The sequence below is a fragment of the Pteronotus mesoamericanus genome, unplaced genomic scaffold (genome assembly GCF_021234165.1).
Source record: "Pteronotus mesoamericanus isolate MK-2021 breed Mesoamerican mustached bat unplaced genomic scaffold, CSHL_Meso_final contig_74, whole genome shotgun sequence".
Classification (NCBI taxonomy): Eukaryota; Metazoa; Chordata; class Mammalia; order Chiroptera; family Mormoopidae; genus Pteronotus; species Pteronotus mesoamericanus.
Window position 1 is genome coordinate 32,264,984 of NW_026555247.1, and position 24,064 is coordinate 32,289,047.

At 36.2% G+C, this 24,064-nt stretch overlaps 1 protein-coding gene across 2 annotated transcripts in view; it reads left to right on the forward strand.

The window, feature by feature from the left end:
- The window catches only part of WDR7 (WD repeat domain 7), a 287,900-nt gene that overhangs the window by 86,921 nt on the left and 176,915 nt on the right, over positions 1 to 24,064 (forward strand). The window contains exons 18-20 of one of the 2 annotated variants that reach the window (XM_054583717.1): positions 5,383 to 5,481; positions 7,965 to 8,083; positions 9,749 to 9,872. In XM_054583717.1, the coding sequence (XP_054439692.1) occupies positions 5,383 to 5,481; positions 7,965 to 8,083; positions 9,749 to 9,872 (342 nt within the window). The remainder of the gene's footprint in view (positions 1 to 5,382; positions 5,482 to 7,964; positions 8,084 to 9,748; positions 9,873 to 24,064) is intronic. The other variant, XM_054583718.1, reaches the window with a different exon arrangement.

Genomic DNA, 24,064 nt, shown 5'->3' on the forward strand with positions numbered 1-24,064 from the left:
TTTAGTTAGCGTAAAGCTTCCTTTAAAACCTGTTCTCGTTAGAGGAATTATTTGTTGTCTTGATCATTATCTTCATTATCATTCTTTATAGTTTGTGTTTCTTCTTGGCTTATGTTTCTCTCTTTCTGGAATCACAGTAGATGCAAGCGACCCGGTATAATTTGTGACATGGTCATGAGGCATCATGTACTTGACCACCAGCGTGGAAATGACGTGGCTCAGCCGGTCAGGTCTGAGGATGTCAAAGTTGGAAGCTTTTATTGTTGCTCCTTTCAGGAAGCGTCAAGTTTTGAGAGCAATGAAGAAGACACTGAGAATTGAGTCTTTTTCTAAAGCGTTTACTTAAGGCAGTGGATTTAGGAATTTCTATTTGGAACAGCACAGATGCTTGGCTCTAAAGTAATTGAAGGTCGGAGATCGGGGCCGAGTTCCATAGTAAATTCCTGTAGGGTGGCACCGTGAATCCCACTTTCTATTGGAGTAGCAAATGAAAATATGGCACAGTGATCTCCTTTATAATTTTTGTTAAGTACAAAAATTGGGGATGTTAGAAAGATTAGTCTGATTTATATTTTCTTGAGAAGTTTATATACATCTAGTAGATAGTACGTAGATAAAAATAACCAATTTAGGGTAACAAGGGGTAAGAGATACAGACAAAAGCTCAGTTCTCTGACCACAGTTCAACAGTTAGAGGATTATATATTCTCATCTACTACAACTTTTCTTACCTTGGGTTTCTTTTGAACATTTCCCTCTTTCCTTGTTTTCTTTTCGTGACTCCCACTGCAGTGCACATTGGCTCACAATCTGTTTTTCAACTTGGACTGCAAGCATGAATGTGCTCCTTTTCAATAAACTGTCACTTATATGTTGGCTAATACTTGTTCAGCTGCAAAACAGTCTATATGGAGTAGAGACTTCAGTGGGGGAGTGGACATTTCATAGACATTTGGGCCAGAGAATAAAGAAGATATAGATAGTTTAGTTAACATACTTTCTCACAATCAGTATCAGGATGTTATATTGGAAAATCATTTCCTCACAAGATGTTTATTTTGTCTAATAGTTGGTTTATTAATTCAGTGTTTGCCAATTAACATTTACTTTTTGTACAGTCATGTATTTTTTTGGTAGGGACAGTTTTTATTTATTAGACACTTGATTTTGTAGTTTATAAAACATCTCACTTAGAAAAGAGGTCCAAGTGAGATGTCAGACAACTAAATTTTTGTTTTTGATCTAATAACCCTAAATCTGCACAAAGCTTTAGGCTTTTTTTTACATCCTGACACAATGCACTTCTCTTGATCAATCCACTGATCACATGGTACAAGTCTTTGGTCTGTGTCTCTCTTGCTTATCTTGACTGTGACCACATCTTTGTTGGCAGCTGCATTGTTACTCAGTGGTAGGTATGGAAGCCAGTCTAAGTGATTTAAAGATTTAAGGTTATGTTACATTATTTGCAATTTTATTTTTCAGAAGTGGATTCAATTTAGGTTGTCTAAACTTAGATATAGGCAGCAGTCATTGTTAAACTGTCTTAGAAATCATTAACGTAAGTTAACCAGCAGTTTCTCACCATTCTTTTGTAAGTAAAGTCTAGAACAAAAACCCAGAAACCCGGAAGCTACATATACCAGGTCAATGGATGGGCCTGAGAACCTCTTAAAATTTTGTTTGAACTACGTACCTTCTCTCTCTCTCTTTTTTTTTAAAAGGCTTATAACTTTAGTCTGCTTTGGAAGCTCAAAGGACAAGGCCATTTATTCATTTTCCTTCACTTACAACAAATGCTTGGAACTGTGGCCAATACATAGAAGGTGCTCAGCAAATATCTGTTAAATGAGTGAGTCTGTAGATGCTTTCTCTCTATGCTCTAGACACCGTATGGCAACAGCTAGGTGCTTGGGCTATGAGCGCTGAAGAGAGAAATTCCTGCCATCAAGGCTAGGGAGGGAGATCCTGAGGAGTGCCGTTTATGATTATATTTTAGTTGGCTAACTATTTGCTTTTTATACCAGGCTCTGAGAACATGAGGGCAGCCTCTTTGCCTAATCTATGTGTTTTTCTATGCTTCGCCAAATACCTGACACGTAGTAGGCACTTATTAAATGTTAGTTAAATGAAGTAGAAAAATGTAAAAGCCTTCCTATGTTTAATTCAAGTTAGTGTCTATGTTATAATTTTATCTTTCTCTCCCCATGGCCCTTTGGGTGTTAGCAATGAAGGATATTCGGTGCCTGGAGCGCTAGGCCAAGGTGAAACGGTCATGGCTTCTGCACCTTTTCCAATTTTGATGTAATCCCGTGGTGAGCTAGAGGTTGTTACATAGCGTTAGTGTATTTTTCGGGCATTATCAGCACCTCCATATTTTGCCTTGATATCTGTCTGTCAGAATGCCATCTGGGGCTGTTCATTCATTCTGCTCATGGTAGGTCCTTATCCTCTCTATTGCCTGGAACTTTGTGCTCCCCTATTGCCCTTCGATATTTGTGCTCTTCTTTTGCAATTTTTAAGGAGATCCTTTTTTCCTTAGAATAGTTGATTAATCCTTTATCCTCATGCTTTATGTTGATTTAAAAGATAGCTAGAATGCCCCTGTTCCTAAGGCAGCCCAGTGTAGCATAAAGAAAGTTCATGGAAACTCAGGGGTCGCCCTGAGGTCTCTGCCTGAGATAGCAGGTCTGATGCGTCTTTCTCCTCCTCTGTCTGCCCCTCCAGAAGCTTTGTGATTGCCTTACCACAGTCTGGATAACATGATTTGTCATTAAATAATTCTCATTTTGTTTGTTTTAGTCTTTGATAAGCTCACTTCTTTAAACATCACATTTATTTTTCCATGCTTTCTAGATTTTCTTCTTTTTCCTTCTGAAAAATATATTATAAGGGCTGTTTGTGTTTAGTACCAGAAGGATGAGATTTAAACCAATATGTTGAGAGTACCTGCTACCTAAAATATGTTAAGTTTCTGTCCCGAGTATATTTTTCATATTACAACAGCAGCAGGGAAAAGTGGAGTTTAGAATCAGACTTTAAAGTGAAATAGACCTGTTCAAAAACAGAAAACCAAGATAATTGTAATGTTGAGTACTGTGTACACATATATGCCATTTAAAGGGAAGCCAGAGCACGTGTGTGCAGATATATGAAGTCATACAGGTTTGCTTATCTCCACTTTTCACGTGAAAGTAAGCGGTCGAAGAGTCTCGTAGCTGCAAGTGACTTAAAAGAACTTTCCTGGAATAAAATAATAGAACTTGTGTCCATTCTATCGCCATTGAAGCTGCACAGAGGTTTCCCCTTGTGCTTTACTAATCCTTCATAAAGAGAAACAAACTGATTGTTGATGTGGCAGCTTTTCTGTTTGAAGAGGTCAAATGCTTGCTTATGTTTTATGGTGTCAACCTTTGATGTTCGGTTGTACACATAACTTCTTCAGCTCTATTATTTGTAAATAGCTTTTTCTATATGCAATGTCATTTAAATAGGACTCCAAAAACATAACACCCAGCATCAGTTTATTTCTTTCATTACAGATAAGGTTACTTGTCTTAAACACTGTTTTATTGAGACATACTATTTTAGCAGCTTTGCCAGTAGCATTTCTAGTTTCCTTTAGACCTGTGACACAGAAAAAAGAGCATAGTTTAATCCTGCTGCTTATTTGACCTGGGTAAAGTGATGATCACTTAGCCCGAAACTTTCATTGACTGATTTTAAATTTCCTCACCCTCTCATCTAGTGTCCTTTTAGAATTAAGGGTAAAATTAGATAGAGTAAATAATCTCTTCTGGGGTAATATTAATTTTTCTGTTTTTCAAAAAGTGAAATTACAGAAATGTCCCAGCTGCTTGACGCCGCCAGAGAGACTTTCAACAGCTGTGGGGGCACGAAAGAGTGAACTTGAAAATTTGCTCCTTGCCACCTAGGCTCACCACCTTTTTGCATGAGGAAGTGAATATTTTATAGGCTCTAAGAACTGAATTTATAATTAAAAATGATTTTAAAAGTCAAAAATAAAATTCAGTGGAATAAAGAAATATTTGGAATTTCTTTGCAAGATTACTTTATAATGGAATTATTAGATCTTATAAATATACAACTAAGAGCAGCTCTCTTCTTTTTATAAGCATAACATTATTAATTATAATTTTATGAGGGTTCAAAAACAGGTCTCTTATAATAAAAAATAATTTGCCATATAAAACTTTTATGTGTGCAAGAAATGCTTCTTAGGGTTTATGGAATTGGAATTCCTGGGTTTTTTTAATTATTGTTTATGGATTTCTTTTAATTCTACTGTTTACTGCACACGTGCCTGATTGACATTATGATGTGTTCGTGTGGAAATTATGAAAAGTTGTTTTCATGCAGCTGCCTGTAGTTACAAAAGAACTTCACTGCATGAAAAGCAAACATATCATTCAGCAGACAATGCTTAATCTGTTCAGGAGCCCAAACCTATTGCTGTTCAATGACAGAAGAAAGGAGAGGGATTAATTTGAAGATGCTTGTGCATGACATATGGTAATTTCTCCATAGGAAGGAAGTGTCAAATGGTGACCTCTAAATCTTAACATTGACCTCCAGTTGTAGAATGTGTGTGCCATAAGGTCCTTTTGCCTTTTCATATGATAATTTAAGCTGAAACATTTTCCTGGTAACATAACTTTTTTTTGGCGGGGTCGGGGGGGATGCATCTATTTTATAAGGATTATAACATTCACAATAATTACTCTTAGAATATAGAGCTTTTGTATCATAAAAGTATTTTTTGAACTCCAAAGAATGAAGCTACATTAGGATTCTTCTAACAAAAGTTAAGTGTAGTATATATATTCTTTATAGGTTGGGTTTCTTAAATTGAGTTTTTATAAATCGAATGTGGAAAATTGAAATGATCTCAGTGGGTATTAGTTTGAGAGATTAAAAATAATTTATACGTAATGTTAGAAAATTATTAGAAAAAAATGTAATTGACATGAAAGCCAACATAAACTTTTCATTATGTGATACATTTTAAAAATTGAGTTACAGTTCTGCTAAATTTTAATATGTTGACGCTTTTTCATTGTAGCCTCAGTTCTTTTAGAACTGTTGTTTTATTAATTGATACATCTTTCAGCTGTAATATTAAATAGATTTTGGTTTTAAGTGGAATTTAAACTATACCGTGATTGCCATTCAATAAAATATATCATTTCCCTGCTGTTATCCTTAACGATCATGCCCGTCTGATTAAAACATCATTTTTCAGTTCTACATTTACTATATTTTGCCACCTTTGATTTTCACCCTTCACTAATACTGAGCGTTTTTTCAGAAACTGCTGCACCTCAATTCTCTCTTTTTGTTTCTCCTCTTCTCCTCTGCAAGCTCCTGCGCCTGTCATTTCCGCTCGGTCTGATGCTGATCGCTCTGGCTCTGACCCCACTTCTACTCCTGCTTTACATACCTGTTTCTTAGTAAATGAAGGTATTCTCTCTCAACTTCCTAACAACTTTCTCTCAGTCTATGCTTTATTCTAATTTGACATGTCCTTTTTTATCTAATTTACACATTTATCTGCTTTGTTATAGATGAGATGGTAAAATTCCATTTTCTAATTTTATTTGATAATGTCAGTGATAAGGGCCAGTTGTAAAAATATAATATTCCTCCTGGCCGGAATAAACCATGTTTCCTGTAATATAGAATGCTATTAAAGAAGTGCAGGATGCTGTTCTTTGATGTGAAGCAGGTGTTAAAAGGTGCACTGGCTTTCACGATGATGTTTGCCATGTGATCTCTGGTGTTATGGCTGTCGGTTTATTTTACATGTATCATTACCCTGTGAGAGATGCACTTTGCTCTCTTTACACACCATGTGCCCTGGTTAGAGGGAAATATGACAGTCTCTTAATTCACATTCTCATTTGGAAAGTCTTCAGAATGATGATTAGCACCAGTGATTATAGACTGATAGCAGTCACCTATTTTATTCTACTTACTCCTCTTTCTGGTCGAAGCAAAACTCAGTCATTTTAACTTTTAAGTTGTAGTTGGGCTATCCTATTATCCCTGTGGAGTTACACTAGTGGGAAGTATCTTTGGACTTTGGATAATGTGAATGGAATCCACAAGCTTTTATACCCCTAGAGCCTTCTAGGATTATTTATACCAACTGGAAACTTAATGGAACCTGTGAGCTCTTGGTTATATCCACTGTCTTCGTCATGGGCTCAATCTTCACCAGTTTGTATAATATAAAGAGAAGGAAATGTATAAAATCTCAAACGTTACCCAGACTGAATCTGACTCTTCACTAATAGGCAATATTTCTGGTCCATTCAAATAGAAAGAGTGGGACAGTGTCTATAAAGTACAGAGCCCATGTTCTAAGTAGCACTCCTTCAAAAAGAAAACATGAGCTCTTAAAAATATGACTCGTTTTGTTTTTGGTTTCCCTGTCCTAGACCTGCATTAAGGTTAATATCTTAAGACTGGATTTTAGCAAAATAATTAGCATCATCTTTGTTGAGCTATTGTGAAAGATAGTCATATTTTAATTCAAAAATAAGCTATTAACTTTGGAAAATGGTGAGAATCGTCACAGTAAAATGTATCCCATTAAAAAAATTTAGCTCATAAATCCACTTCATACTTTCATAAGACATTAAAACACTTTAAGAAATTACTAGGTAGTAATTTATATTTATATATGTATGAATGTATATCCCTCTGTTGAAAATAAATTATAATCTAAAAAGTTCATACTCATCACCTTAATTAATGTAATTCTAAATTCTCCATTTAAGAGGATTTTCTTACTGAAAGGATGAATCTTCAAGTGGGTGGTTGGTCTCCCACTCATTCGCTCTCTTTTTTAACGATCCCAATAATCATTTTGACGTAGGGTTTTTGTTGTTGTCTCAGAACACTACAGTTTAGATTATTTTAAAATATTGTTTTGCTGAAATTCTATGCTCACAGGTAACTCACCTTGTAATATGGTAGTAAACAGGTTATAGTTTTGCATTTATTCTTATTTGTCCTTAAATGTTATCCCAGGAGATAATGGTAATTATTATGGATGTATAGTGGTTTTATTTGTAATCTGGGAAGAACAAGGCATTTATTGTGTATATATTTTTCAGGCACCTTTAAGACAGGGTTGGCATGATTATTTGAGAATGTCTGGATACGAGCATCTTTAAATATTGCAGTTTACAGTGTTTGTTTTCTCATACCATCAGGTTCCATATTGTAGATTAGAATTTTGAAAAAAAAAACAAACTTTTATTACCATAGGTTAATGATGCTTAAGATTTTGTAAGTTTTGGATGGTAAGGTTTTTATTTTGTGGAGTGTCTGAATTCATTTTCCTGTCAAAATGAGTGCTATGTTCCTTATTCCAGCTATGATTGTGATTAAATATCTGATTTGCTTTCTAAGAAAAGGGATCAATAAGTACCTCAGTAAAAGGCCCTCTGACAGAGAAGGGAAGTCATCTCTGTTGATGGACACAGTGGCAACGCACAGATGGCCAGGCCTTAGGATGGACACGACCCCGTTTTTGGCTCCCTGTGTGAGCCAAAACTGAAAGTAGTTTCAAGTCTGTGGCACTAATATTTCTTTATGTCTGTGCCTTCCCACTTCTGAATATATGTTTTATTCTAGAAGAACTATTTAGAAATGTCTTTTCCATGTAGAATTCGTATATACTTCGTGCAGAAATCTATTTTTATTTACTTTTGGACTTCGAGAGTTCTTATAAGTACCACTTACATGATTTAGAGATGAAATACGTTTGATATTAGATTATGTACAAAAAAAGTCTAGTAATAAATTGAAATAATTTAGAACAATTTAGCAGACCTACCTTTTTTATGTTCCTGGTTTACTAACGTAAAGAAAAAATTTTGAATTGGGAAATGCCAAAATGTTAAAAGTCTTTTCAATACATTCCATTTTAAAAGGATGGAGTCAGCTGGCTGCTATGCACTGTGTTATGCTGCCAGACCTGCTAGGACTGGACAAATTCAGGCCCCCGCTTCTGGAGATGCTCGCTCGGAGGTGGCAAGACCGGTGCTTGGAGGTAACGTCAGGCCATGTGGATAGAACACAAACACGCTAAACAGGCATTGGACTAGTGTCCATTTGCAACAAAAATGGTTAATGTTTAATTTTTTATCTCCTGTTTATTATGTGGTAGAAAATACAGATTCATGATTTTTTCCAGTTTATATACTAAACTGCTTGCATGTTTGTTTGTTTATTCTTAACCAGTGAGTATTTGATTAAAAGACAGTCTCACACACTTTACGGAACTGTGTTTTACTCTTGCACACGTGCATTCACACACACGCATATACCTACCTTCCCCCAAATTGCACGCTCAGGTATAATCTCCCCAGTCAAATTCTAAGTGGATCGCCCTGGTCCGATGGAAGGTCCTGTGTGATAATAAAAGGAGACGGTCTTTGGAATAGAAGAGACCTGAATTTAAATATCAGTTCTGCCAATTATTAACTTTGTGACCCTGGGCAATTTACTTAACCTATTTGGAGCTCATTTGTAAAGTGGGGATAATAATATATTCCTCCCGGGATTGCTGTCAGGGTCAAATAAGGTAATGCAAGTAAAGCAGTTAGTGCAGAGTCTGACACATTGGAGGAGCTCAGTAAATGAGAGCTGTGATTCTGTGTTAATGGACTTATGCTATATTAGACATCGCTTGGAATATAATATTGCCAGGGACTTGGAAACATTTTAAAGAGATTTTCCTTATTATGGCACTTGACCTATATAGCTGTAGTGGTTTATATTATTAAAAGTTTTTAATTTACCAAATATAATTAACATATTGGCCCCTTTCCTTGTCTTCCTTTCCTCAGCTCCAAGGGAAATTGTAGCATACTTGGTTTTACATTGAATAATATTTGAATTTACTTCGTAAGTCAGTTATAATTAAAAACAGTTTTCATTCAAATTCTTATCAGATGTTGCTATCTTTTCAATTATAAATAGTTAATTGGTTGGTACATCACTTGACAATTGACTAAGTTTCCTTAACCCCATGCCTGTGGCACTTCTGCCAAAATAAAACAACTAAACTAAAACTGCAAAATAAAAGTTGTTATGAGAGAAAAGGAAGAAAAAAATCAGAAAATACTATTTTTGAAAACCAGTGTCATCCTATAAAACTAATGCCATTACATTGGAATATATTTGCTTATTCGTTGAAAATAAATTGTTTAAGCATGTCTTAGATACACATGAATGTGTAGATTTATACATGTATGTTTGTGTAAACAATACCCACTTAGTATATATATTATAAAGATTCACTAGGTAAAGTTAAATTTATTCATGCTAAAAGAGAACAAATTTGATAGTTCCAACAATGACTTTTAACTTTTATCTTTTATACAGAAATTTGAAAATTGGAAGTACAAAATTAAAGTGCTAGAATATTTTAAAAGCTTTGGAAAATAAAGTTCTAGACCCAAAGCAGATTGTGTTCAAACATAATCCAGTCTATTAGTGTTAAAATATTTTTCCGAGAGATCAGCAATTAAAATATCTTTGATTTCACAGACATCCAATTCATTCCACGTTAGGTCTTAATTCATTGTTTGGTAGGTAGTTTTGGTCATGTAAATAAATGTGGTTTATGTCTTTTCTTTTTTAAACTTTCTAGTTATTAAAAAGCTCACCAGCTGATCTGCTTTTTTCACATTGGCATCTGTGGTCTTTCCAGGTCAGAGAAGCCGCGCAGGCGCTGCTCCTGGCGGAGCTGAGAAGAATTGAGCAGGCGGGGCGGAAGGAAGCCATCGATGCCTGGGCCCCTTATTTACCTCAGTACATGGACCACGTCATGTCGCGTAAGAGCCTCACACTTTTCTACAAAGCTTTCCATGCTCATTAAAAAAGAACCAAAACTCATGAATAATGCTTGCTCTATTACCTGTCAACAACAGTCATTTACCTTCAGTGAAAAAAGGATCTGCAAATTCTGCTCATTCATTTTATGAAATCCCTTTGGTTTGGAGTTTGCCTCGGGAAAGAAAAACAAAGGCAAAAGTTATATAAATATCAAGGCAGTCACTAATTGATTGATCCCTTATAAAATTCATCCCCAAACAAAAATCCCACCCTGTGTAACACTAGCATCTGTCTCTGCCCCATTGCATTATCATGCTCATGGGTGCCAACTTGTTAGGTATTGATCTGATGAAATGCAATTGCAGATACCAGGCACATGCTTTCCAAGTTGAAGTTCGAATTGTGAATCCTTCAGAAATAAAGATCTGGTAGAGTTAGACCAATGTACTATTGAAAAAGAGAAAATCAGAGGGTTTGATAATTGACATTTTTCAAATAACTATGATTTGAAGGGATTAGGAAAGGCCTTAGGAAAAATTGTTGAAATTTTTTAATATTTTTGCAAAATAAAACCTTTGTAATCATGCTCCTAGGTCAAATGTGCACTGAAGAAAAGTTTTATTTGTGCTCTCATGATTTTTTCTTTTTGGAAAAAGAATGCTTCATCCCAGTTCAACATTTGATTCATTCTTTATTTTCCTAAAGGAGGATTCAGATTAAAATTTTAATCTGTTATGAGTATAAGAGAAAATAAATCAGTTTTCCTTTTTTTTAAGAAAAAGTCTCAATGAAACTTTACCAAAATTTTTTGTTGTGGAAATGTGGCTTGGGTTATAGGTGGATTCATTTTAAATGACCTTTGCCAATATCAAGTATTGTTGTCAATGAAATTCTCATTACACATGTCAAGAGAGGCAATACAGGATTGTATAAGAAGGAAATGAAAACCAGAATCAAACAGGATTACAATTGTTATTACTGGTATAACTCTACCAGGTGTTTGTCAGTGGTGATTGTAGAGGTTGTTTAATTAGATTTGTGACCCTGGACACTTAACCTTCCTCAGCCTCAGTTTTGTCACAGAAGAAATGAAGATACTGAGACTTTACAGGGTCCTTCTGAAAATGGGATGAGTTATATTAAACACATGGAACCATGCATAGGCCATGGTAAACACTATGTAATTGTTCCATAAATATATTCATAATATTTAAATGCAAATATATATTACACATGTAACCAAACATCACAAATTAACAACTTCAGTTAAAATTCTTTAATCTGTCTAGATAAGACTATTTGCTGAGAGAATATTGTTTATTTGCTTACTGGGAATTTTTCCATTTTAATAAAAGGAAATTAAGTTAAAAATCCAGGGTTATTAGACATAGACTCTATGTAAGTTATCCGATTTAAAGTTCTTATATAAATATTTATAGGTTTAAAATTTTGTCAGATATTTTTAAAAGTTTTAAAAAATCATATGGACTGTAAAAAGCCCCCTGCTTTCACATATTTGCATAGTTTGGTACAGTGCCCTATACTCAGTAACTTGTGGCATTAATTTTATAATCTTCCAGAAGATATAATTATCTCATCAGCTAATCATAAACCTTATTGAATAATAGATTACCCATCTTATAGACAAACCATTAATATAGTTCTATAGAGTAAGTAGACTGAAGCTGAAACTATATAGAAAATCACTAGAGAGTCTCTTAAAAGGTGAACATGGTTATAGAAATACTGAGAACTATTTTAAAGACACCTTTATTTAGAATGGACTAGTGTAGAGTGGGAGAATGGATTCAGGTAGAATAAGTAGCTGGAAGGAAGTTACGGAAGGGAACAGGGGACCCAGACCTAAATGTATTTTTTTCTTGGAAAGACAGGAATGAATTAGGTACAATGTGAAGTCATGATATGATCACAGATCACTCCCTGAGGCAGTGATAAGCATGTCCATGTTGTTAGGTGAGACGTCTGTTAGAGGGTCCAGAGAGGACAAGCGAAAGAATGACAAGACCCGCCATCAATTGAACACTTTCTCTGTCCGGCTTTTGCTAAGTACTTGGTTTGTATTATTTCATTAAACTGTTGCTGCAAACCTGTTACGGGGCAGTATTGGCGCTCCCACCCTCACTTCCCCTCCCCCCGCAAATGAGTTAATTGAGGCCAAGAGAGAGGAAAGCCTTTTCTGAAGGTCCCTTTGTTACTAAGTGACTGTCAGACTGCAAAACTCATTATCTTAACCACTATTTATTCTCTCTTGTTTCCTCCAACATCCTTAGATTTTAAATGGAGTTGGGGGCGGAGGAACGAGTAGATATTTGGCTGAACTAATTCTGCTTTCAGTTTCATTTTCAGCCACATTAAATTTTCAGCTATATTAAAAATGACAACAAAATGGAGCAGAAAAATAACTGTAAAAAATCACTCTTAATGGTTCTCATCATTGTTTAAATAAGCATAAACTAGGTAGCTTTTGTTCAAGTTTAAGCCTTTCCATTCATGTAAATTAAAGTTCTAGGTATAGTATCCTGGAGTACTTTATAAATTAACTGAATGCTGGCTCACTTAAAATTTTAATGTTATCACTTACTGGAATTATATTTATTAGCAAAAGAATAAACACATTCTACCTGAAACTGAAACATCTCACACTAACAGCTCTTGCTATACTAAATTAATCTAGTCTGGAACTTTCACACTGACTGAGTGTAAAATTAGTTTTAATTGGCTTTGCTGGGAGTTTTCTATTTTAATAAAAGGGTGTCAGGCCAACGGAGTAGGGCCTCTGAATGGGTGAGAGGAGAAGAGAGCACGCGGCAAGCGAGGGCCGGCCACCCAGGGCTGCTGAACAGATTTGCTGGCTGAGGGGATCGAAAGGTTACAGAGCCAGCTGGCGGGCAGCCCACACCTGCCGGTGGCGTGGACGTTGGAGCAGGTGATTGCTGTAGTGAGTTGCAGCATGAAGCAATCTTTTAGAAACTTAAAACTTAATTCTAGAGTAGGAATCTTCTTAATCACTAAAGGAGGTAAAGTATTCAGCAATGTACCTGGTAGATACACGAACTCATCAGATATTTTCTTATAATTTAATCACCCCAAACCCTTAAAAATATTCAGTAATTGCCTTAGCAATATTGGCAGCTCCTAACTTATAGCTGAGCTTGATCTAAGAGTCCCTCTGTTGGTTATTTGAAACTCGGAAAATGCTTTTGCCCAAAGAGCAGAATGTTGTACTGGGCTGATGGACTGTGATCCCCCTTCACCTTAGAGGTGAGGAGCCTGCGAGTTAAAGGGGGCGGCACCTTCCTCTGACTTCCCAGGTGTGAGTGACTGAGCTGGGCCTGAGATGACAAGTCAGCTGGTCTTCATGACTGGGGTCTTCTGGAGTTTTAGGTACATTATGCGGCTGAAGCCTTTTGCGGGTTTGTCTGAGGACGTGAGGAAAGCAGTGGGCCAGCAGCCAGCTGCACTTCTCGGGACTGTTGAGAACACTGAAGGAGATGCTTCGTACAGCTTCCAGGACAGAGCATAACACACGAAGCGAACGATGGCTGGCTGTCCCCTTCCCTTTCATGTACCAGATTCCATCGTCTTATTCTCCTTATTGTCACTGCGCTAGAATTAACCTTAATTTATATTGCCCAGGGATTCTGGAAGTAGACCAGAAATCACTGGGGAGGAAAGGAGCAATAGTCCGCCTTAACTGAAAAGCCAGTTCACAAGTTTTCACGAAAGCCAAGTCTTGATTGAAAATGATACTAAGAATTTTGTTCCAGGGAATGGAGCGCTGTCCTTGAACCTGTTGAGAAAATTCTGTCCCTTACAAATTCAGTCAGTGTGTATGCTTTGAATGCCTGATTTCTGATCGGAAATTTGAGGAGGAGTGCATGGTGATTCTTGCCCTAATAGTAACAGGACTGGATTGATAAATAGTACATACATTCTTGTAAAGCGATACATAAATGTTCTAAGTATTTTCTGAATTATCACTGTTCAGCATGTATTTATAATCCCTTTTATGTTATAAAACACTTAAAAATTCTATTAATTTTTCCCAATAAGGAAGGATTAACGCTGTTTGTGCTGTTGTGTTATAATCCGGAGGAAGGTAAAACATTTTATGTTTCTCAGATTTATTTTCAAGAGAAGATATGCTGGATAATGCTACTTTGTGTATTTCTTATTTGTGACAATGTACAAGTAGCATTTTGATAATTGACTTTTTTATGAGGTCAAGCACCTGCTAGTTTATGAAATACACCCACACTTGCCCTTCCTTCCAGGCAGTGACTGCTCTGAGGTAAATGCTGATGGGTCCTGATTTCCTTTGGCCTGTGAGGCAGAGTGACCTTACAGGGCATGAGGTCGCCAGCGTAATTATTTCTTGTACGTTGTATTCTGCCTGCTCACAGTGGCTCATCTCCTCCTTTAATTTCAGAAACATTAAACACACACAAGTGACTACCATGATATAAATCAAAATCTCTTCTAAAGAGGGTGCTATTGTAATTTTATGCAGTTATGGCCGATGTAGTATTAATTTGCAAATTTATCATCTCAGATATTGATAGAAGGATGTGTAACACATCGTGTTTAATACGTATTGATGTCATCAGAAAGAACAATCCTTTGTTCTTATCGAGTCCCTGCCTTTTTAGCTTCCTTTTGTGTTAAGGTTACCAGGGTTAGGCTTGTCCTTTTATCCCCCTTGGAAACAGAATAGGATTTCTTTGTTCAGTGAAAGGCACTCCTGGTCAATGTTTTGGGTTTGACTTTCAACAAGCCACACTGTAGTACCTGGAACTGAAGTCACTTTTCTGATGATTATAAAGTAGTGTTCACTCTGAGCACAAATGTGGATGGACCAATATGCAAGAAGGTAAGATGGAACTATATATTATAGTAGAAGAGTATATTTTAGCTAGTAAAAATAATGTAAATAGTAGTGCATTTTTGGTAGGCATATATTTTCAGGGTCTGCCGGCAGTGAGAGGGTGGGGAGAGGGTTGGATGAATATCATTTAAGTTAGTCCCCTTCTGCCCCTTCTAAAGGCCTTAAACCACATCAGATTTTTTCCTGTTTTCTTTGTATGTATGCTTCTGTCATTCGAACTCTCTCGTAGTCTTCTTAGGAATGATTTTTCTAGATAACTGAAGGTTTAAAAGTCACTAGATACTCAGGTTTTTAAAATATTTAACCTTTTTTTGTTGTAATATTTCAAAATGTCTCAGTAGCATGAATTGTTGTTTTGGCCTGTGATGTGCAATTACCACCACTTGCTTATTGACGAGAGCGAACCTGTTCATAGAACAGAAAGCACCCAGGTCGAGATGCCTTTTGCGTTCGTAGTCTGGTTTTTAAAAATAATTTTTCTCTCTCCTCTTCCCATTGTCTAATAATCTTTACCAGTGTCTGCTCTTGGGCTGTTTGTCTCTGCTTCCTAATGTTCTGTCTCCAGGGTCTGGGAGCATGGAAGCCAGGTAACCAAACTTACGGGAGTTAAATATAAAGTAAGAGTAAATTGGCTAGGAACAAGGCCTCTCTAATAAATGAAAAACCCCTAAGCGTTAGTGGAAGCACTTTGTGGTGTCTCTGTCGGCTCCTCACGTTCTGCTTACTTCACTGTTTTCTCAGCTCTTTTGTTGCATTCTGGGTGTGTCTTTCCTTTTGGTGAAAAATATTGTAATCAAAATTGGGAAAAGAAAGGGAAAATCATTTGATTGCTCATGAAGAACCGATAATTCTAAAATACCCCTTCTGTAATTAATGCCTGTTCTGTGAGTTAGCTGACATTAAAAGGTGAGGTTTCCTTAGAAAGATCTGTAAGAGTTGTCTTACAGTGTTCACAGGGCCAGTTGGAAATGATTGTGCGTTGGGACTAGAAAGGGCAAGTTAAATTATGACTAAGTGGTCTACATAAAAAGTACCTCATATTCTGTGCGGAGTTTTTATATTGGGAGGCTGCAAGGATTTGTCTGGAGACAAACTGTATTATGCAAAGCACACTGTATCTGTATTGTATCTGTTTGCAGTGTTTCATTGGGACCTAAGGGATTTGTTCCTCTTTTTTTCTTCCAGAATGTCAGAGCTGTTGAGCTTAATTTTAAGCACTCTAGACTGATCATGTATTTAACAGCATTAAACTGTTCTTCTCATCTATGCTTGGCTACTAACCTAATGGAATAACAATGAAATTTCTTCTTCATCAGCTACAACCATCTAAAGGCAAATCCTTTAGTTCCACGTGACTTGAGTTCTTGGAGGTGATATTTAATATTCTCATAATTTTCTTTATATCCTGTGTACACATCTTAGAAATGACAAGTGGTAAATTAAAAATGAAAGCATTACTGGATCAATTGGTTAGACTTTCTAAGTAATAAACAGGAAAGTCTGTTACCCAGTAAAGCTGCAGGTTAGAACTCGGCAGGATTAAGCAACTTCCGGCTGCTAGGAAAAGTCATCCGTGTCCGAGGTGCTACAACAGTATAGCCAACAGGCTGATCTCAGGCTTTCATTCGGAGCCCCTGACAGCAGGGCTCCACCTGTGGGACAAGGCAAGGAGCGGGGCCTGAGGACATTTAACAGCGTGTTCCGTGAACAACTGTGCGGAATTGGGAGTCCATCGCATGCGAGCTCCTTGGCTGCTGCTTTCCACTCATTCCACTTAGGGAATGCTGGCTGTCCGCTGGCGCCGTGGATTTGAAATAACTTGTTGTTTTCTCGTGCCCCTTCTTTTTCTCTTTCTCACGTCTCCCTCCCTTCAGTGCAGAAATGTGTTGCCTCTTCTGGAGGTGCAGTTGGTGGCCCGGCCCCTAGGAGGCATGGCCACCTCTCTTTGAGGCGTTTGTGTGCTTACTACCTGCTTTAAGACGTTGAAGGTACTTAAGCTGATGGAGACTACTTTATAAAAGAAAAGCTCATTCCACGTGTGACATCTTTTTTTAATGGTGTTCAGATATCACTAGAAATACCTGGTATGCCTTTAGCTGAGGCTCTAGAGGCCTTTGCTGCAGTAAATGACCTAATATGTGTTGCTATGAAGAGTATGATATTGATTTGTGCCATTAGTCTCTTGCTGATTTGCAGAGGAACAAAAATGTATAATGCTACTAGAAATGAAGTACTTTACAAAACACTGCACACAAATACCGGAACATGTCTTTGCAATAGAGCAAGTGTCTATTAAGCTGTTAAATACAAATTTTCTCCATTCTAGTACAGATTATCCTAGTTCAGGTACTCAGAGTCCTGTTCAACTTGCTCTTATGGAGCAGAAGGTTGATTGATAATCTTACGATGTTTTAAATCTTAGATACTGAATATGCATGAATGAATTCAATTTTCATTAAAAGTGAGACATTTGTAATTTTATACCATGTTTCTGAGTTTATTATCTCTTTCTATTGACTGGATATTATACCTAATTGCATTGTTTTAATATTTTAGTTTGAAGCCTTGTGATCTGCATGTGATTGATCTTAGAGTCTGAAGGAAAACAAATTTAAAGCTATTGCAAGAAAAATATAAACCTGTGATATTATCTGTAGTATTTTGATTATAATAGATAATGGTGGGTTTTATTCTAGTGTTATTTATTAAGACCTAGGACTAAAGTGATCAGATTATACTAAAAGGTCTTTCTTTAGTTCATTCTCCCTTCTTCATGCTATTTTGGGGAAGTAGGGCATTTTATATTTTTCCGTAGTAATATTGTCCTAATGACTTATTACATCTCCTATCTATTTTTATTAAGCAGATTTTGTTACAGATAAGTATTTGAAATGTGTTTTAATATTTATAAATGGTTTCATTGTGCATGACATTTTCAGACGTGGTTAATATTTTAGCACTTCTGGTCCACAAACATAAAGAAAAAAATTTGTTTTATTGGTTTGAGCACCCGAATTGACCCCAGCAAGATTGAGATTGATCTGGTTTCTTTCAGCCTGTTAAATGCCAGTCCAGTCATCTGTAACGGTACTTAGCACTTTTGTAATTTTTTCTGTACATATTTTCTGTGTTTGTTCTATAAATCTTACCCATCACTTGAAAAGACTTTCCCTGCTTGATTTAGAGATGAAAGAAAACAACCACAACCACCTATTTTATGGCAATCATTTAAAAAATTGCGTCTACAGTTAATGTCAGTGCTATAGTCACAGTCCTTTTTGTAATTCTTAATGAAAGGACCTTACATTTTACTAGGAAAAGATGACAAGACATACATTTGAAATGTCCACTTGGACTAAAGAATGCTCAGCTTTGGGGATGGAAATGGAAGTGGAGGGACGGTTCTCTCTTTCATTTTTTAACATTATTTTCATTGTATTTTTTTCATTACCATTTATCTTTTTGTAGAGGAGGGATAGTTCTTAATACATAAACATTCCCACTGATTTAAAGACATAAATGAAATTACATCCCTTTGAAAACTAAACGTTAGTAAACGGGTTCTGGCATGCCTTGTGGGTACAAAGACATAAATTACATATTCTGAGATACTTTTCTATCTCAGGCATGAGGTGAAGAAGGCTTTTTCTTTAACTGTGTGCAAGGAGTTGACTAGCAGATCTTACACTCAGATTTTGCTTTGTTTTGATTTTTGCTTCTTTTTTCCCCCTAAAGCAAGGGTCAGGCTTCAAACCATGCACTATCAAAGTCAGAGGAACTAAGCTGAAAGTCAGTCTCTGAATTCTGGGTGATGGGCTGAAGATTGGACATTTGTCGTCTTTAAAGTGCCATCATGCTTTTTATAAAATATTCTCTTAGAGTTTAAAGTGACCACATAATCTCAGATGTGAGCTATTAGTCTAAGGTTGGTCCTGCAGAGAAGCTGGGTAGGTACCGGGGGCCAGAAGCCTTTGCCATGCCATTTCATCGCTGTTCATGCCTGTGGAGAAGAGATTTAAGCATCATGGGTCTCAGAAGGAAGGGTGAGAAGGCGGAAGGGTGAGTCCAAAATGTAATTCTCCTAAACATTACTCCCTTCTCAACGAAGGATCTATATTCATTCATTTTAGAGTTTCCCACTTAAATCACAATAATCAGGGAGAAAAATAGTTGTTGTTTTATTTTTGTGAAGGCTTGTCCTATTTGTGGATAAACAACTGGTTTGCAGAACCCTGGAGTATTGGTTGGAGTCAAAAGAAAGGAGGGTATCAGAAGGGCGGGCAGCCTCTTCTGCTTCAGCCGCGTCAGCTGTGCCCCCGGAGTGTTCCCCAGGTGCCCTTTCTGACCTACCTCACAGTTTCTTTTCAGGTCAAAGGAGGGGAGTGATCAAACTCATGTTTTTCAAACATTTTAGGTAGTGAACCTATATGCAAAATCTTAACCAGAATCACAATATATAAAACATTTTTTTTTTATTGAAGACTTTATTTAGGCAATTTAAGTGTGTGTGTGTGTGTGTGTGTGTGTGTAAAAATTTTACTTCTTGTGCACTGAAAACCTCATGCTCTTCTTTTCTTTTCTGGGCTCTGTAGTCACAATTAAAAACTAGTTAAATATCTGCTCCCTAACTGCCTCTTGCTCTAACACATCATCGGTGAGTCCCGCCCCGCCCTGCAAATGAAGTGCTGCAGGGCAGAGTTATAACAGCAGTTCCTAAAATTTACCATGCAGGACAACTCTCAGTCTCTGTGGAACTCCCATCGTTCTGCAGAGCAACCTACAAATAGATTCTTGCTGCTTCTCCAGCAAATGGAGCTGCACAGTCGCTTGTACCAGGCCGAGTGCTGACAGTATGTGCTTAAAGCATCTCTGAAATGGTTGTCTCCTGGAAGCACAGAAACACTTTTGAATACACTACATACTGTTTGATATATAATTAATTATTTTGATTTAAAATGTGTTAACCTTTTAGATAGGGACTGGCCAACTATCTGTCTGGTTTTAGAACTTATTTGTTCTTATGTAACTCTCATGGTATAATGTGAATATGGATTCATATATATTCAGTCACCTTTGAAAAGCCGTGATCCACTTGATAGAGTTCTTTAATAATCACTTTTTGCTCATGTGACTTAATGAATCATCATTGGATAAGGTTCAATCTGTTAATTTAGATGTTCTTCCTCCCCCCACAAGGAGCAGTAAGTGCAGTAATGTTTCTGTGATGTGTTATACATGGAATCAGTAAATTGATTATACCTTCTCAAGAAGCATGTTACTTGAGTTTTTATTTATTTATTTTTTTTTGCACTAAATATTTAAAGACTCATTTGGCAAGAGATTTTGTTTTAGGTTTAATTTTTCATTGAGGAATTCTTATGTAATTCTGCACATACTTGCTCCCCTTTTTTACCGTTGGCTATGCATGGCCTGTGGCCTCATGATATGCATGTGGTGATCATGATGTGCAACAGAAATACTTGTGCTTGAAGGGGACCAGGATACATGACACATGAGCAGAATAACAGAGATGAGTCACTTTCTTCTTTCTTGCTTTTGGCCAAAGTTTATTTAAGTACTTATAAAACTAGGCTTACCTCTTTCCTTTCTATTAATTATGTGCCAGTCTCAGTAATGATTATTAGATGGCTGGGGGTTTGGAGAGAAACAACACATCAAATAGGGATTATTTCAAAGGAATTGTATTAGCCTTTACAGCTACTTGTATAAGAATACAAGTAAATCTTGTATTTCTTATTCCTCCTGGAATCACTGCCCAGAGATGTTGGGATGGTTTGTGAAATGATCTGTTTGAATGTCAAATATCACTTTATAAACTAGTTTTAGATAAAAGATTAATGTGTTTTCCTATTCAGTTTTTAAAACTTTTTATTTTGGAATATTTTGAACATATGTGAAAGTAATGGCTTTGCTACAACAGTTACTCACTCCTAGGCAGTCTTATTTACATGCTCCCTTTCAACACCTCTCCCCCTTATTTGGAAGCAATTCTCAGATACAGTATCACCTTATCTATAAATATCTCAGTTTGTATCTGAAAAGATAAGAGCTTGTTTTTAATAAAATTAACTATAATACCATTAAAATGCCAAAAACTGTAATTTTTAAGTATTATTTAATAACTCAGTGTTTATATTTCCCTAATAGTCTCCTAATTGTGGGGATTTTTGCAGTTTATTCAATTTAGATTTCAAAAAGTTCATGTATTGCATTTGGTTTGTATTCTCTTACATCTCTTTTAACACATAGGATTCCTATCAATCAATCAATCCATCATCTATCTGCTTGTCTCTAGCCTCCTCTCCCCTCTCCTTTCTTTTTCCTTTTTCTTATGATGTGTTTGTAGAATAAATAGGACGTTTGTGCTATATTATATTAAAATGTGCCAAAGAGTGACCTAGAAGGAAATGCATGGAACAGAAAGAAATTAAAAAGAAAGGTAAAAAATCAAGATCATCTCCAAATTTTCTACTGCAGTTCTTAAAGTAGTTTTGTGTCTTGTGTGTGTGTGTTTTAATATAGAAAGAGGAAACAAACTATAACTTCAGTCTTAAGGGCTGTGGGTTTGCCTTTGCTTGAAACTTAATAGTGGAAGCTCATGTGCTGATGAAGAAATCTCCCTCTAATAGTTTATTGGAAATGAGTGGAAATTTTAAAGATTCATTCTCTGATTGGTGATTAATTAGTTTTACATAATTTTAAAAATATAATTGCCATAAAATATATATAAATAGGATACACAGGGAAAGGGGAAGAAGCAATTAATTCTTCTTTGAAGATCAAATTAACTAATATAGTCCAGTATCAAATTACCTGGTTTTAAAAAAAGAGATCCCATTTAATTCAGTTTCTCCATCTCCACTTGGCTGTGTATAGCCATTTCAAGCCTGTCGTCTTTATCTATAAATTTTCCTTTTTCTGTTTTTTCTACCACTTTTTGGTATTGCGTTTTATTTACATGTCCTAGGGAAATATACACTAATTTCAGAAATTTTTTATAATCTGCTATATGATTGGTGATTTGTTAATGGATCAAAGATGATATTTCCTTGGTTAAAAGTATTTTGTTTTTAAAAGATGTCACAATTTTATTTTAGTGTTACAATAGAAAATTTAATCATGATTAAATAATAATCACTACCTGGAGAAAGGATCTCAGTCATCCTTGGTGGGTCAGCATGTGAATATTAATAATAGTGGCTATAGGGTGGGGACAGGGTGAGTTGATATTGATAAGATCTTTGGGGATAAAATATACCCCACTTCCCGTGACTTGGAGCTTTGAGAATCATCAGCCTAGAGCAGTGCTTCTTAACCCAGAGCAATTTTGCACACACCCCATCCCCATTTGGCAACACCAGGAGACATCTTCGTTTGTCACAGCTAGGGGAGGGTGTGATACGGGCATCTAGTGTCTACAGGCCAGAGATGCTGCTAAACAGAGCCCCTCATCCATTTTACCTCCCGCCCCCAGGAACTGACAATGCATTATATCAGTAGTAACAAGGTTAAGAAATCCGGGGCTAGTGTAATTCAGAAGGGTAAATTTCTTGCTTTCTCTCCAGTAACATTTCTAAGGTATGGTGTGCATATGCTTAAGGGGTTGAGGATGATACAGCCATTGAGCAGATGGTATTTTTCAAATAAAATTAAATTATCTAGTTTATTTTCTTTCAGTCTAGTATTTTCTGTTTCATTTAAGAAAATCAGTTTTCCTACTACATGCAGCATATAATTTGTGTCATAGACTTTTTGATTGCTAATAAGAGTCTATAAAACAGATATATACATAGGGCATATGCTAAAACTTCCAAACTTCCTTTATGAATGCTCTGGATATTTGCTTGTAAGATTGCTTTCATAAATTAAATTTAAAAAAGATTAAAGACAACTTTAAGTAAATGTACTCATCAGTTTCTATATCATAGCGTATTTTCTGTCTTTCCTCCCTCCTTCTTTCCCTCCCTCGTTCAGCAGCTATATATTAGGTGCTAAACATAGCTGTGGGCACTGAGGAATGCAATAATACGTGAGTTAGTCATGGTCCCTGTCGTCATGGAGCTTACTTTCTATGAGGAAGGCAGGTAATCACATGAGCAATTGTGATAGAACAGTGTGGTAAGAGCTATACTGTAGAGACGGTACAGAACAATGGGAGTATGAGCGGGGCCGCAGGCAAAGCCGTGTGAATGTGGAAAATAATCACGGCATTTGGAAATGCCAGGGGCTTAATGCAAAAGAGACGATTGAGAGGGAAATACTAATACAACTTTTTAAAAAAGATTGAAGCCGCTTTAGCTATATAAATCTTTCAATTTTACATAAATTTAGAATTTCTATTTTGGCAATGTAAGTAAGTAAGGATAAGTGGAACAGGGTGGCATTACTTAAGTTAAATACTGAGATCAAATATCTGTGTCCCTAATATAAAATTTTGGTTCTATGTTTATATTTATCAGAATTGTGATTTTTTGAATACACATTAAAAATATACAAATTAAAATTATTGCTGTATTGCTGGCAATATGTTAGATGCTATGGAGGTCATAAAAGAGCTAGGAACACTGAGGCATAATATAGTTGTACATATATTTCAAATAACATTTAATGAAACAATATGTAAATCATTTCTTAGAACTTGCTATGTACCAACAATATATATATTTTACATAGTGGCCTCTGTAATTTTATTTTCATCAACATTACCATCCTAAGTAAAGAGTATTTGAAAAGAATGTGTAAGCCAGCCTGACAGAATACTATTTATGCCGAGAGAATCCACATATATTTGAAATGTGTAGTGAAAACGCTCGAAGGGCAATGAATGGTGAGGGTGGAGTGTTTGCAGTCTCAGATATTGTGGATTCCCACGGCATCGAGTAGGTCCGAGTCACTCATTTCACCTCTTTAAAACATAGGTCTTTATTGGTGGCATCCTCTGTAAGAGGAGATCTTCTCAGTATTTCCTTTTCCGGTACTTCCCCAACCCTCATCCACCTCCTGCCACCAGACCCATGGAAAACTTTCTGAGTTCTAATCTAAGTGCAGCTGCATAATTTAAAAACATGTTTTCAGTTTTATTTTTATTGGTGGGATTGGGTTAAGAAAATAGAAGTTTAAATTCTGTGCACATGGTAGTATCCACTATCTTAGTACTCATCTGACTCATTTTTCATTCTTTTTATAACTTTGATTGCCAGTTAATTCTTTAAAAGCTCTGCCAGAGGCAATGATTGGTGCTCTCTTAGTTAATTCCACTTTCCA